The sequence below is a fragment of the Octopus bimaculoides genome, chromosome 18 (genome assembly GCF_001194135.2).
Source record: "Octopus bimaculoides isolate UCB-OBI-ISO-001 chromosome 18, ASM119413v2, whole genome shotgun sequence".
Classification (NCBI taxonomy): domain Eukaryota; kingdom Metazoa; phylum Mollusca; class Cephalopoda; order Octopoda; family Octopodidae; genus Octopus; species Octopus bimaculoides.
Window position 1 is genome coordinate 37375175 of NC_068998.1, and position 16118 is coordinate 37391292.

General features: G+C 34.8%; 1 protein-coding gene across 1 annotated transcript in view; it reads left to right on the forward strand.

The window, feature by feature from the left end:
- LOC106868905 (uncharacterized) overlaps positions 1 to 15945 on the forward strand; it is a 695008-nt gene extending 679063 nt beyond the window's left edge. Inside the window, exons 18-21 of the mRNA XM_052974592.1 lie at positions 1291 to 1389; positions 3977 to 4094; positions 4854 to 4978; positions 6945 to 15945. Of these exons, the coding sequence (XP_052830552.1) occupies positions 1291 to 1389; positions 3977 to 4094; positions 4854 to 4978; positions 6945 to 10007 (3405 nt within the window). The 3' untranslated portion in view covers positions 10008 to 15945. The remainder of the gene's footprint in view (positions 1 to 1290; positions 1390 to 3976; positions 4095 to 4853; positions 4979 to 6944) is intronic.
- The last annotated feature ends 173 nt before the right edge of the window (positions 15946 to 16118 follow it).

The window sequence follows — 16118 nt, forward strand, 5'->3', positions numbered from 1 at the left end:
ATTGGGGAAAACGCATGTTATAATTGCAATTATAACATGCGTTTTCTCCAATCCTTAAATTCTTAAATATACTCAAAATTTCAAGGAGTTCCTGCCTTAAAAACAGGAGCTAACCACAGTTATTTTGTGTTCTTTGCTACATTGGTTTCTATTAACCCATTTATTCTATCAGAAGAATTTTTATTCATTAAGATAGAAGAAATACACATAATTATATATATATATATATATATATATGTATATATATATTGCGCTGTGTGTGCTTAACATGTATAGGTGTATGTTATATAATGAATATACATTATCCGATTCGGCACTCTATAGGAAATATAGAATAGATACAAATAAATATATTAATATCAATAAAGATAGAGGTTTTGCCGTATAAATTCGTTGATAACCAGAGGAACCAAACTGCGAAATTATAAGGAACTGTTATTCCTTATGATACGAAAATATTTATATACAGAAATAAGAAGGTAATATCGAAAGATAGATATAGGGCTTTCCTTTCAACTACGCCGCTGGCACTCTATAGGGAACATGGAATAAATGACTGTTTCAGCTAAACAGAAACGAATGTATAGCCTTATCTGAAGCCAAACCCAGACACACACACGGGAGCATAAAATGTGTGGTGGGAGGAGAACACTTGAGAACGTAGCTTAGATTCTGCATTATCCTGAAAGATATTTTGCATTTTGCATTAATGCAGACATGTACGTAATATATTTACTATTAAATATAATAATAAAAATTATTTACATGTTTAAGTTACGAAACAATTTGTCATGATATTTAAAATTTCTTATTGTTAAATTAAATTTCATCAAATCATTTCTCTATCATTTATAACTTTATACACTCCTTATCGTTTTCTCTTGTATTGTACTATCTGTTTTGCAGAATGCTACATTAAGGAGCTTTTTTTACGAGTACTACTGAATTACATGAATACATTCACACGTACATGTGAGTTTGTCTGTGTGTGTGGGGGGGGGGTCTGTGTGTGTATGTACATTTGTGTTTTCCTTTCACCACCGCTTGACAGTCAGTGTTGGTTTCTTTTTCTACGTCCCCGTCACCTAGCGTTTCAGCTTCAGAGACCGATAGAAGAAATACAAGGCTTCAAGTCCGTGCACCGTAGTCCAATGACTGCAACAAGCAAAAGATAAAAGATGCAAATTCAGCTAGCTATTCCATATTCCACCATCTCTCACGTCTTTTTATTCGTGTTATGCTTTTATTACTTTATGAACTGTAACACTGCTTTTAAATATTACTTTACAGCTCCTTACTGAATCCCGGTTTTGTGCCATCGATAAAATCAAAACGATCGGGAGTATTTATATGGGTGCCGTTGGTCTAATGCCTACATTAATGATTGAGGTAAGCATATATGATTAAACATGTTCTCCTTTATTTGTGTGTGTGTGTGTGTGTGTGTGTGTGTGTGTGTGTGTGTGTGTGTCTTCGCGTTTGTCTTTGTGTTCTCTGCCACCGCTCTACAAATGGTGTTGGCTTGAATACGTCACTGTAACTTAGCGGTTCAGCTTAAAAGCCCGAGAAGGCAAATACCAATCTTTTAAAAAATTAAGTACTGTGGCTGATTGTTTGGATAAACCCTTTAAGGCGGTACTCCAGTATGGCCGCATTCAAAGACTGAAACAAGGAAAAAATAAGAGATAAAAGTTGTGTGTGTCTGTGTTGTGTGAGCACGTGTGTGTGTTCGGTGTATGTGGGCGTGTGTGTTTTCGCGGTGTGTGTGTATATATAATCGATGTGTGTAAGTGTGTGTGTTCGGTGTGTGTGTGTGTTCAGTGTATGTGTGTGTATGTGTGTGTGTTCGAGGTGCGTGTGCGTGTGTGCATGTGCATGTGCAGTGCTTATATATGCATAATTATGTATGTTTACGTGTGAGCATATACAAATTAACAAAGTAAAATTTCTACAATTTATTGATATTCATATGAGAGTGTGTCCAAAGTGTATATGTTTGTGTTATGTGTGCGTATGTATGAAAAGGTAAAAGAGAAAAGGTAAGAGAGGTGGTGTAAGGAGACTCATGTAATGTTTAACATGTAATTCTATCATTTTTCTTAACAAACTTGTGGATTTCTTGTAATCATCGACTTAAAGAAAATAAATTAGTTTGTGAAATTAATTGAAAGCTTTAAATAAAGATTGTAATCCTATTTCTCCCCCTTTCCGTCTCTCTCTCCCCCTTCTTTCTTTCTCATCCCTTCTTTATCTCTCTCTCTCTCTCTCTCTCTCTCTCTCTCTCTCTCTTCCTCCCTCTCACTCTCTCTCTCTCTCTCAATCTCTTCTTTTCTTTGACTTGGACATTTCCAAACTAATGGTTGGAAGTGCATTCCGGATTAAACATTCAAACCCCAGGAGTAAAACAAAGAAAATTTGAATTGGATGTCTACAAGGAATGTTCGTTACGCAAATACACAAACGTAATTAAAATAACGGCAGTAGTTCTATAATCTTTCAGATTAGTGAATGATAATTCTTGAAAATATCATAATACGATCTGAATGTATGATATCTAAATAGATTTGTTGATTAATTTTCTGTTAACATGTGATAAAATTGCTGTATTCCTCAAGATAGTCATGTAACAGCGATGTTGTTGATCATAATGATAATTGACTTGATGTCCTTTTTAAAGCGATGATGATGTGGATGAGTAAGATGATGATGATGATAATGATGATGATGATGATAAGGAAGAGGAGGAACAGAAATGATAATGCTAAAGCTATCTTCCAGTATTTCCAGTATTATAATAATAATAATAATAATAATAATAATGGTTCCAAATTTTGCCACAAGGGCAGCAATTTTGGGGGAGGAGATGAGTCGATTACATCGACCCCAGTGTTCAACTGGTACTTATTTTATCGTCCCTGAAAGGATGAAATTTCAAAGTCGTCCTCGGTGTAATTTGAACTCCGAAAGTAGGGAGCGGCGAAATACCACTAAGCATTTCGTCCAGCGTGCGAACGATTCTGCCAGCTCACTGCCTTAATAATAATAATAATAATAATAATAATAATAATAATAATAATAATAATAATAATAATAATAATAATAATAATAATAATAATAACAATAACAACAACAAGAGCAACAACAACAACAACAACAATAATATTAACAATAAACGCCCTGATGCAATACGTGGCAATATATGGTTTCTAATCTTAACTCATTGGAAGTATTAACGTGTACATATTTTGTCTTGGTGCAAATGATGGGTTACAACAAATATTCTGTTCGATCCCGCAGATTTGCTTGTCAGTTGCTTCACCTTAACCAGTCAGTGAGCATGTCCCTTAGTAGCTGACGATATGAGCATCTCTGATCACGAGTAGGAGTAGTGGGTGAGCATCATAGACATGTGTTGCGAATGATTCTTTGGAGTTTGAATAATTCACACCTGAAAACATGAGTGTTTCGTTCATCGTCTTTAAACAACCCTTATTAGGGACCTTCTTAGCAGCGTGGGCTACTCGACCTGAGTAGAATTCTCACTGGGCCTCTTGTGGAAGGTCATACGCTGTATAAACTCGTGGGGAAAATGCTCGAAGTTTTATAGTGTAGTAATATATCCAGTCTTATAATAAATTCCGTTCTGTATTTACGTATTACGTGTCTCTGAGAAAAGAAATAACTAATTGTATGAGAGTTTTGTCTCTTGGTTAGTATTACCGTTAATACTGAATCATATTTGTGTCTTTTTTTCCGATTCATATTTCAATATGGAGTTTGTTACAGTGTGCGAATATCTACATTTGACATTAAGCATAGTTCTCTTTATTTTATTATTTCACCATTCCCTATACATTTAAATTAGGAAACCACATTTGTCAAAATTAGTAACAGCAAGGGTATGCTAGCATTCTTCTGTGTTTGCACCTTAAATTATTTGATGTTAATTAACTTTTTGTTTCTATAACCTACCCAGGATACAGACGCTTCTGTTACACACTACTTATCCATTTTGATCGAATTTATAATGGGTATGAAAGAAAAACTGAAGAACATCAACGAAAATTCTTACAATAATTTCATGCTGAAGATCGGTAAGTTGTTAATTACGTAGGAATATTTAGATTGTTAAATAATATATATTAGCGACCGAGGCAGTATTTATACCAGGGGTTTAGTATTTATCCCTACTTTAAACGTGTTCCGTTAGACCAAACTATATTGGCATCTACTGTAGTTTAGTCTGTTCTCACAGATATCCACGTTTAAAATGGAGATAAATATTTAGATTGTGTTCGAGAAAATAGAAAGCGAAAATCTAGAGAAAAAAGTTATCCCAAACCGAAGGCAGGTAAGACATATAAAGAGGCACCAACTTTTCCACGATATTGCATGAAGTGTATAGTTCTTTAAATAACCAACGAACAAATAATGAAACAACTTAAAGAATGAACCCATTTGGTACCCTTTTCTTTAGCATGACTGGGAGATATTGGGTGGGACCTGATCTAAACAAAGTGATGTCTTCTCTTTCGTTTACATATATTTTTCTATATATTTTCATCAATAGTTATTTGTATTTTTATCTAAACTTTTAATATACCTTAATATATTTTGTAACATTCTTCTCTTTCTCAGCCTGATTTTATACAACTTTCTGAGTACCATAGCACTCTCCCCGACCTCGATCTCTTTGTAACACATTATTACAATATGCAAATGAGTAATCATGACAAATAAGGCGATAACATTTTATTAAAACATACTTCATGCTATTAGGATGGTTGTTCGTTCGATAGATGTTCTGTTATATTTGCTCATACTGTTATAATTATTTTTTTTTTTAATATTAGGAGTCAATGTGGGCCCTGTTGTAGCGGGTGTAATCGGCGCCAGAAAACCCCAGTATGATATTTGGGGTAACACTGTAAATGTTGCCAGCCGAATGGAAAGTACCGGCCGTCCAGACCATATTCAGGTAAGTTGATTGGTTCTATCTTAACCTTGTAATTTCTAATACATCGTCTAAATATTCCATTAAATGCCCTCGCTATCACTGACAATAAATTGAAGAGGTCGCTAAAAGTTTACTAAATTTAATTCCAAGAACAGAGATCTTTCGCAGGCATATTTCTTGATAATTTGGGAACAAATTATTATACGAGTAGATGACTTCAATGTGTGTGTTTCTACATTGTTCCCACGGAATAACCAAGACTATTGCAAACCATTTTCAATTGTTATTAGCACAGTCTTTGCTACAATCGCTATCTCAAAGTTGCATTATTCTAAATAAATTATTTTGCAACACATTCGTCTTTTCATATTCCAAATCCAATTGACATCAGTTATAATTTGCAGTTTTAATGTAAACAGCAAAAACAGTCGATATTGCCGTTTCTTCTGAAGGGATGAAATACTAAGAAATAGTTGAACACTCATTTCGCGATCTGTCGATACTAATTTCTCTTGTGATGCCGCGAATATGGAGTTTCTTGTCAATTTCCGACAAACGTTCACTCTGTTAAAGAAAGCTGACAGAGATTGTCGTGGGTACTTTCTTCATTTTGGAATGGAGTCACATAACTACAGCTTACTATGAATATGAAGCTAGAGAACCGAAAATATCTTAAGTGGGCTGGTTTCTTGCTTCGTTTTCGCGAAATTAGTGAACAACGGTAACAAGGAAAGATTCTGGTCGCAATATTGACTTTCCAAATGGTGTTGAAGTTATATTTAATGAACAAGAAATGATGAACGATGAAAATCGGACAAAGCACGAAACGATGAAAACTTCACATACTAGTCTTTGTAGTAAAAGGTTCAGATTCACAAACTGAACTCCTGTACAAACTTCCCTGTGGATAAAGTCATGCTGTCGCATCCAATCACCACTTTTCTTGGATTCCAGATTTCGTTGAACAACACTAATCTATCTAATAATATTGATGATTTCTCTAAATATGGAAATTACTAATATATTTAATGGAGAAAAAGTTACGTTTAAAAAATTTAATTTCTGCGTCAATAAAGATCTCTAAAACTATCCAAAAGCGTCCTTAAAATACTATAACTTTGATGGAATGTCCCGTTTCGCATGCTTTTGCCTTGTATAAACGAGTGTGTTGCCTCTGTTTCAATTTTCAACAAAGCAAATATTTGAATAACCTATTTCCATAAACGCATCGGTGTTATAATAAAAACCATGTCATTGTGTCAGAAGTTAAACTCCGATTTTCTCTCTTCGTTCAACGATTCACTCTTACCAAGATGTTATTTTGAGCTCGAGTAGCTTTCGCAGACAGTAAAAAAAAAGTCTTAATATCATTCCTTGAGTTATATAACAGAACCACACACGGATTTTTGTCATTCGTGATTCCATGTTGAGTAAAATTTCATCTGCTTTATTGTCCTGTAGAAAGTCCTATGTTGCTCAGTTAAAAGCTAAACCAGATGCAGCAGCATTCTGACCATGTCTAAAAACAAAAAAAAAAAAACTTCAAAGTCTCTCTCAGCTTTCCTTTGTAAAAGTACATTTCATATACTTTATAGACCTACTAAAAAATGTTTGTATTTCTGTTTGAATCATTTATATACAATTACAATAGTTTCAAACGTTCACACAAGGCCAGCAAGTTAGTGGGAGGAGGTAAGTCGATTATATCGACCCCAGTGCTCAACTGGTACTTATTTTAGCAACAGTTAAAAGATGAAAGGCAAAATCGACCACGGTGGAATTTAAACTTCGACCGTAAAGACGGACAAAATACTGCTAAGCCTTTTGTCCGGCGTGCCAACGATTCTACCAATCCACCGCCTTATGTATGATTATAATAAGATGCACACCTAAATAATGGGTGTGCATGTGCGTTCGTGCTTTTCGAATGAACTATAATTCTTTACTCTCTCACTTATTTTCTCTCATTTTATTTCCTCTTTTACAGGTCACAGAAGAAGTATACATGGCCCTTAAAGATGTTTATGACTTCAAATGTCGCGGTCGGATAACAGTCAAAGGTAAAGGTGACATGGTTACCTATTTCGTGATGGGACTTAAAGGATCTGCTTCGAAGTATAGTCCCTGCAGCACTGCAGAAAGCTTATCCAAATCTAGATCCCCGTCAAGAGATTTCAAGGAGAACGCGCCACTTGTACCACAAAGTCTCAGTGTTAGCAAAGACCTCGACCGACAAGGATCTCAAAAATCACAAGGAAAATCTCAATCTATTTACGGTTCAATTAATATTGAGCGAAAACCAAGCTTAGATTCTCTAAGGGGTCCGAACAGTACTCCTACTAGCAGCCTGAATAAGAAAAGAAAAAATAGCACTGAAAGTCCAAGAGATTCGTCCGTTCGTAATCCATTGCGGAAACTGAGTAGCTCGTCTTTGACGAGTTGTATAACCGCTGATGTGTCTTACGGTTGCGTCGATTCCCCTGAACTACCAACAGTGCATTATATGAACGTTAAGATGCAGAACAACGGCAATGCAAAGATAGACAATGTTCATAGTCCAACAATTCAAAACGAAATGTTTGACCAACTTAAATCTAACACAGAACCAGAACCAGTCGAACGACCAGTGCAGTATCGAAGCTGTCCGCGACAAAATTTGTCTCCTGAAAGTGCAAAGAGCAGCACCAGTAAATCAGCCCCGCCACATTCAAGAGACAAAGTGTCAAAGATACCCTCTCCCTCCAGATCCTCTAATATGCCACAAGCAACATCATTGCCTGTTGTAACAGGATCGTCAGCCATTCGGAAATGTCTTCGTACGTCGACATCACCAACGCAGGCGGAAGACTATTACGAAACAGGACCAATATTAGAAGAAATACCAGAAAGCGAAATTTTGGCAATGAATTGTATGTTAAAGGAACTGGGGGAGGTCGTAGATGAGACACAGAATGGTAGAGACAATAAAAGAAAGCAATTTCAACGTTCATTAGCGAACAATAATAAACAATCTGGCGGTCACCTCCAAAGTCCTCAAAGTCCTGAATATGACAAAAATACGAGGAAACAACAGATCCCATCTGGCGCCAAATCCCCTCCAGCAAGACTGGATAAAAACACAGTGACTCCGCAGCCGATGTCATTGGATTCCATACCGTTGATACAAAAACCGAAACCACTGATATGTGATAGTCGTCGAACATCCTCAACAAGATCCAAATTAGCACCTTCCAATTTACCTAAAGCTTCGTCCATTCTTGCAAGTATTGACGGTAAAAATATGTCTATATTACCTGCTGCAGTTGGAAAAGTAGATGACGAAGAAAACCAAAAGATTAGCCTAATGCGTACCCCGTCAGAGAAGACACGGGAGAAACCAGAATCCAATGGTCCTTCAGATAAAAGAAGAAGAAAGTCTGATGGTACCATTCCGAGTTTGAACACTGCTGATAGCAATGTAAAAAAGATTCCGTCTGTAGGAGTTTGTAACCCAGTGGTTGTTCAGTCCCAGACAGAACCATGTTTTCTAAATACATCTTCTGAGGATGAATTAGAATCTGTCTCTTCCAACCAGTCATCAGTTGTACAACTGAAGCCAATAGAACTGAAAGTCAAATCTGGTATTAGACAACCATTTACACGACAGGTTTCATGCCCTGAAACGCCCCCTACGTCTGTCAGGAATGCAAGGGTAGATAACTCCGTCTGTCATTCTAAATCAAGTGATACACTCAGCAGCTGCCCTTATTCTTCACCATCGACACCAAAGTTCCCTATCCGCTTACACAGTGACAATACTCAACTGAATCGCTTGCTGCACGACCTCGAACGAGGTGTTGATGATGATGATGACGTTGATGATGACGATGAATTACATCACACTGAACATCCCGTCAAAAAAGAACCGGTTCCATCTGAAGATTTAAAGCAACGTAAGTTAAGGGCTCCTTCGGGAATACCGAAGCTTTGTGTTACTCCGTCTGTTGCAAAAGTCACTTCTCCATTGAAGCCAGCCACTGCTGTTGTGGCCCCAATAGGACAGAAATCCTCTTACAACAGGAGCAACATATCTAGTAAACCTCCCGTAGGAGTAACTAACATGAGAATGCCGGGACCGGCAAATGAGCGGAACAAGGCTTGTGTAAACGGTAGGAGCGGAAACTTTGGTGCAAAGCCGAGAGTACTGCTAGAACCAGTAAAACATTCGCGGTTGCCAACTGCTGTGGTCAGTAATACAAAGAAGAAACGTCGGGAGAACTCTGTGGAAGAAAGCGATGAGGAACGAGTGGGTGTTTCTGTTAATCCTCAGAAGACCAAAACATCTTTCGCATGGCAACCCAGGCACCGTTCACCTCCCACAGTGAGCTCAAACGCTAAACAACGCCCTTCTGGTGGAACTGATACAGCTGGAGCAGGTGCTAGCGGTTCTGCTAATGGTGCTGGTGGTGGAGGGGCAATTTCTCGTGTCGGTGCTGAAACAAGAACCGGTGTCACTAACAATAACAACAATAACAACAATAATATCAATCATTGCAGCAATACCAACAATACCAACAACAACAATAGCCTCCAGCAACGGATCGCGGTGAACCCGTTTCAAGTGAAACGAAGGCCAATATTCAGTATGCCTCCACGATATTGCCGTAGCTTAGATTACATCCCCAGTGACAAGGAAGATCACGTGTCGTCTAATGCTTCCTCTGCAACCGGAAGTCCTCATATAAAACACACGTATTTAATACCATATTTCGGTGGTGGTCGCAAACCCATGGCCATCGACAATATCAGTATATCGTCGTTTGCAAGCAGCAGTGAGATGTCGAAAAGTGACCCAACTCTCAATTTCGACTCCGCTTCAACAGCCTATGAGTCTGAATACGACAACTACCGACCCGGTCTGGTCAGCGATGAGGAGTTCTTTGTCTCTGATGCCATGAGTGATGTAGATTTATTCGATGACATCAACATAGAGAACGTAACAGTCAGTGACAGCTACAGCCTTAACATACCACTTCCGCTTCCGACTCACAAAAAGATAACTAACGTTTGAATCACCATCATTTTTTAAAAAAAATTATTATTTCTGATTTTCTGGCGGGGTGGGGTGATTGGGATAAGGATAGGGTTGGGAGATTCCTTTCTTACAAAAAAAAAGCACTTTGTTTCTCCCTTTAAATACGCTTTGCTTTTCTATGGTTTTGTTTGTTTTAATAATAAGAAGTGGAGGAGAATAAATAAGTGATGAATGGATACAAGGGATCTAATACCCGTGACCAAAATTGACAGATGAACGAGGCTTTGATTATAAAAACAAATGTGACGAGAACATGAGAACGTTTTCTCCATATTTTGACTGGAGCAAGATGGACAACAAAGATTCGTCTGTTCTCACGCATCAAAGTCGGTGACCGAGAGCTATGATAATTAAAGACTACTAGAAAAAGACAAGATTAGTAACAGTTACAGACATGTGATTTCTAGATAACGATAGAGAGACAGAATAGTTTTAAGATCTCAGGTAAAGATTGTTGAGAGGCCATAAAATATAAGCAATGTAAAAAATAAGGAAGCACAAGTATTTTACAGGTATTAGAGATATATTAATGATACAGTAGACATGCGTATGTTATCCCACAGACATGGAAATAATATAAATTTTTACATGCAGGCAATAAATATTTATTCACGGAAATATAACCGATGTTAGAGCCAAGAAGAAGTACCTATAATGTCCCAAATGGTCACAATGTAAGTAATTTTCTAGTAGCCGAGTTTGCTAAATCGTCTACTCAATAGATGGAGCAAATAAGTTCGGCGTTTGAGAGGAAGAAAGATACTGGACGAGGGGTTAAAAGAGGTTGCCAGAAGGAAATGGTGAATTGAAAGAGACGGGGCTGTAGAGAGTTATAGAGGGGAAATGGATTAGAGTGGAGATGAGGGGATGGTGAAAGATTTTTGAGTAATTTATAAAAAGAATAGCTTGAAGATATTTCGCTTTAATCTTTGCTAATAAGTTGAAGAATTCCTTAACTATTTATAAACCAACTTTACATTCGTTTAAAGAATTCAAAAAGATTTGCGTACTGCCTGCAGGAATTGAGAAAATGAAATCTATTAAAAACAGAGAAGAAATATTAGTTCATATTACCAGAATTACACACAGATTCATATAAATATGGTCATGCGTATATGTACATACATACAAATAGGCACAGATACACACATATGTATCCACTTATAAGCATACACACACGTATATATATATATATATATTTACATGCGTATACACACACACACATGTATATATTTATATAATATATATATATATATATATATATATATATATATATATATATATGCGTACGTACACATTTATATACACATTTATATTCATATGCACAAGCACATAAAGATACACAAACATACTAATATGTTGGCGATATATAGGTAGATAAACAGTAGGATCTACCTATTTCACTCTCTCCCTCACTATCCTGTCTCTATCTATCTCTTTCTTTCTGCATATATCAAATACGTACACACACATACACACATACGCAGACACCTATATATATATACATACAGGTTTATTGGGCATATCTTCACTGCCGCAGCTTAGCCAATATTTCGAACTAAGGGTTGTTTTTAGCCATCGTCAGAGTATATCTACCTCTATGACTATGATATTTAGAAGAAACTGTTTTAAATCGATAAAGAGTATAGTTCTAGTTTTATTACAATTATACAAGAAAAATATGTTGAATAATACAGTAGATAAAGCTCATAAAATATCTTTTAAGAATATAGGGAAAAGAAGGCTTGTGCTAAAACGACTTCTGATGTCACAATCGGCTTTATTGGTTTTATCCTGAAATACATTGCAATAAAGATATTTCACCATTTGAAGATATGAAATGGCATAGTGATTACGTTATCGAATTATCGATCAGTTAATAGGTCAGGAATATATAGTCATGTTGCAACAAAGTCCTGTCTTTTCTTTCTGTTAAAAATAATCTTTTTGTGTTTTTTAAGTTTTTTTTTAGGCTTCTTTGCTTCCAAGCTTGAAATTTCAGTTCTAATCCTTGAGAGATTCGGCTATGAGAACCATATCGTTGTCATATACAGTTTCCTACGGCCAGCTGGGCCTAAGCTTTTCCATTTTCCCTAGACAGGACACTCAAATTGTCTACACTGTCTCAGTCCACCTAGCCAGGAGAAGAGTTTTCATATGCTGTGACTTTTTCTTTTCTTTGGAAATAGTAGAACTACCTTGTATTAAGTAAGAAATTTATATCACACCCGCTTTACGCATGGTGCATATTTCGACGAAAGGATTAACTAGTCGAAGGATTATAACAATACGGTTAGCTTTACTAAAACCAATGTAAAGTCCAAACAATAACGTTTAGTTTTACTTGGTCTTATAAGATTTTGTTTCATTAATAGTTTTTAATCTTTTACGTGGGTATAATTTCTACATACAGACGTGTCTTTAGACAACAGAACACCGTAACAACCTCTACTTCTGAAACGCTTCCTTATTTTATTTTGCATTTTTAAATTGGGAGTCAGCCCAAACTTTAATTGGTATAGCCACATTTAATGGGATTTTTCTCCGGACAAGAATGTTCGATGGTAATAAAAGGTAGCATGATAAGGTCCTTTCTTGCAATAGGAGGGAGGTTAACTTTGGCTGATATTAGTATGTGTATGTAAGTATATGTAAGTATATGTACATGCGCGTGTGTGTGTGGGTGTGTATGTGTGGTGCATTTGTAATGGGATATAGTGTGTTTAATCAGCTTAAAGCAATATATTTCTATTTATGCAACTGGAAAGTGATTCAAGACAGTGTTGATCTCGGAAGGGGTAAGAGACAAAGTTGTCTCCGATCTGATATTACTTAAGAAATGTGCTGCTGAACACGATACGATAAAGCACTTAGTCCGGCTCTCAGCTACCTACGCCCTCGCAATCCTCATGACGACGACGGCGATGATGACAATGGTGACGATGATGATGATGGTGACGACGACGATAGTGATGATGATGATAATAATAATAATAATAATAATGATAAGAGAAGAATTATAATTATAAGTATAATAATAACAATAATAATAATCTTTTCAATAATATCAAGCCAATGATGACAATGATGATGATGATGATGATGATGGTGAGGAGGATGACAATGATGATGATGATGACGATGCTGATGATGACGATGACGATGACGACGATGATGCTGGTGATGGTAATAATGATAATGATAAATATAATGATGATGATGACGATGACGACGACGACAATGCTGCTGATGATGATGACGATGACGATGACGATTATAATGATGATGATGATGACGACGATGATGATGATGATAATGATTATGATGATGATGATTTTTAACGATGCTAATTCGTAAAAAACACTATCAAAGCGTGATAAATAGTTTTGCCCACTTGCACGTGAAACCCTGACTCTTGCGTATTTTTCTCTCCCAAATCATTATTTTTAAAAAATGATAATAAACTGTTTGAGGAACGAGAAGAGAATGTCACAAGAAATATTACTCATTGACTTACAATCGAGTTGCCCACATTGTAACTGTCCGGTCAAGTTGTTTGCTGAAAAATTGTATTTTTGTTTTATGGTAAATTTTCGAGTATATGTAAAACGTTTATATTTTAACAGAGAATATTTTTTCTTTTATTTATATTCCTTCCTGAATTTTTTTCCTATATTGGAATCTTCGAATAATGTTCAAACACGAAGAACATGACTGCTTTTACTAATTCGATTCCCAAAATAATCTTTTTCTAATAAATTCAATAAACTGAAATATATTTTCAAAATATGAAGAAGAAAAAAAAACAAAAACAAATTGTGTTGGATATTTGGATAGAAAATTATAATAAAAAATAAAATAAAATAAAATAAAATAAGGTGGGTTTGTGCTGAACTAGGCTTGGGATGACGGCATCATCAAATAAAACTGTGAATAAAAGCAGCTGAGACCAATAACTGCATGAGTTGTAAAGGATGGTGAATAAGCTTCCGGGCTTTTATTGCAAAAGGAACAAAGAAATTTTGGCGCCGGTGTATTTTCTGTGTATATCGCAATGCAATGATATTTGTTTAGATCAGAGTTCTAATGACAGATGAAACCAGATATATGTGCATAGTTGATCTAAGAATGTTAGAGAAATTTTGGAAGAATGAAAGAGAAATGATAATAATAAGAATAACATTGATCATAAAAAACCTCACGAAATAAAAACTGAGAAGACCAAGTATGAAGTTAATGTTTTCTTCGTCACGATTATTTACCAGATGGCTTGCTTTGTAAACGACGGTGAATAAATATTGGCATATAGCAGAATTACATTATTTTAAACAAGGAAACAAATACAGATTCTGTGTAATTTCGCAATATCAAGATGGTGGACTACAAAAAAAAATTTTTTTAAGATCAGATACTTCATGGTGACATTTTACTACATGCTACAACTGTTGTCGCTGCAAACACGATTGTAGAGCGAATTACCACATATAGGAGAGGATTCGGAAATAGATGAAATAAACAAACGAAAACATAGAAAGCAAGCTATTATCAGAAAAAAAATTATCAATGAAAATTTTTAATTTATAACAAAATCAATGTCATCCTAAAAAATTAACGAGAGATAAACAAAGAAAATGAAATTAAAAACAGCAAAAAAAAAACAAACTAACATTCAATTTCCAAAACTCAATTGTTATCATTATTATTATTGTTATTGTTATGATTAATATTATTAAATATCACTGCTGTTATTGTTAGCAATATTCTGTCGTCGGAGACTGGAGTAACTTTTTAAACTGTAATACTTTATTAACAATTCTCCAGTTGGGCCCTCTACGATAATTCGGCAAACAAACCAAAACTGAAATGGGTTCTTATATATTTCCTCCTTTTTTTTATTTTATATTTTCGAAATACGGAAGTCATTGCGAGTGAGAGACGCTAACCGTCTCAACCAAATACATGAAAGTTCAAGATGAGTGAAAGTTTCAACGTTTAATCGGAAAGATTGTCTATAGTTTGTTCATATATATATATATATATATATATATATATTCAAATGTAAATATAAATACATACATATATATATGTATATAGATATATATATATATGTATGTATATATATATGGGTGTATATATATATATACATATATATATATATCATATATATATATGTATGTAAGTATGTATGTATATATGTATGTATGTATGTACATACATTATTTCATTAATTACACAGAGACTATTATGATAACATTTTTCTTTGTTATGAAAACTACATGACATTGTTTTTTTCTTGATTTTTTTTGTTTTTATTTTTGGGGATTTTCATTTTTTCTTCTTTTTTTTTTGTTCGTTTGTGCTATGATTCGAAACTTTACCACTGAATAAAACTCTCAATAAATATCAGAAACATGAACAAAAGAAGTTAATAATAATAATAATAATAATAATAATAATAATAATAATAATAATAATAATAATAATAATAATAATGATAATAATAATAATAATGGACATCAAAAAAACACGAAAAGAAAACATCACGTTCAAAAATATTAGGTATTTTACACTTTCCCTAAGATTTAAGAAATTATTCAAACCTGTCACAAACATATCTTTATTTAACACCTTACAAATGCATTTGTCTATATTCAAAATAAGAACACAATAATAACAAAACAGAACACAACTTAATTTACTATTTACAAACGATTACAGTCGAGGAGATTCAGAAACTGTATAATATTATTTTCTTTTCAATAGACCACACTTGGTGTTTGAAATACTTGGTGGAGTCTAGCTTATATTTCTGTACTTTTTATCATATTTTGTGTTTTGCAATCTTATCTTGTATTATTTCTATCTATTTATATCTGTTTGTGATTGTCAAATATGATTTTCATTTGCCGAAGAAGATTTGTTCTGTTAAAGTAGAGAGAAATGTATGGAATATTTGACTATATAGATACGGGAAAAGCAAAAAATATGAACATTATTGATTCAAAACAAGATCTATAAACATTTCAAACATCAGTCGATTGTGTATGCATGTGTGAGCATATACGTGCATATATATATACATATATA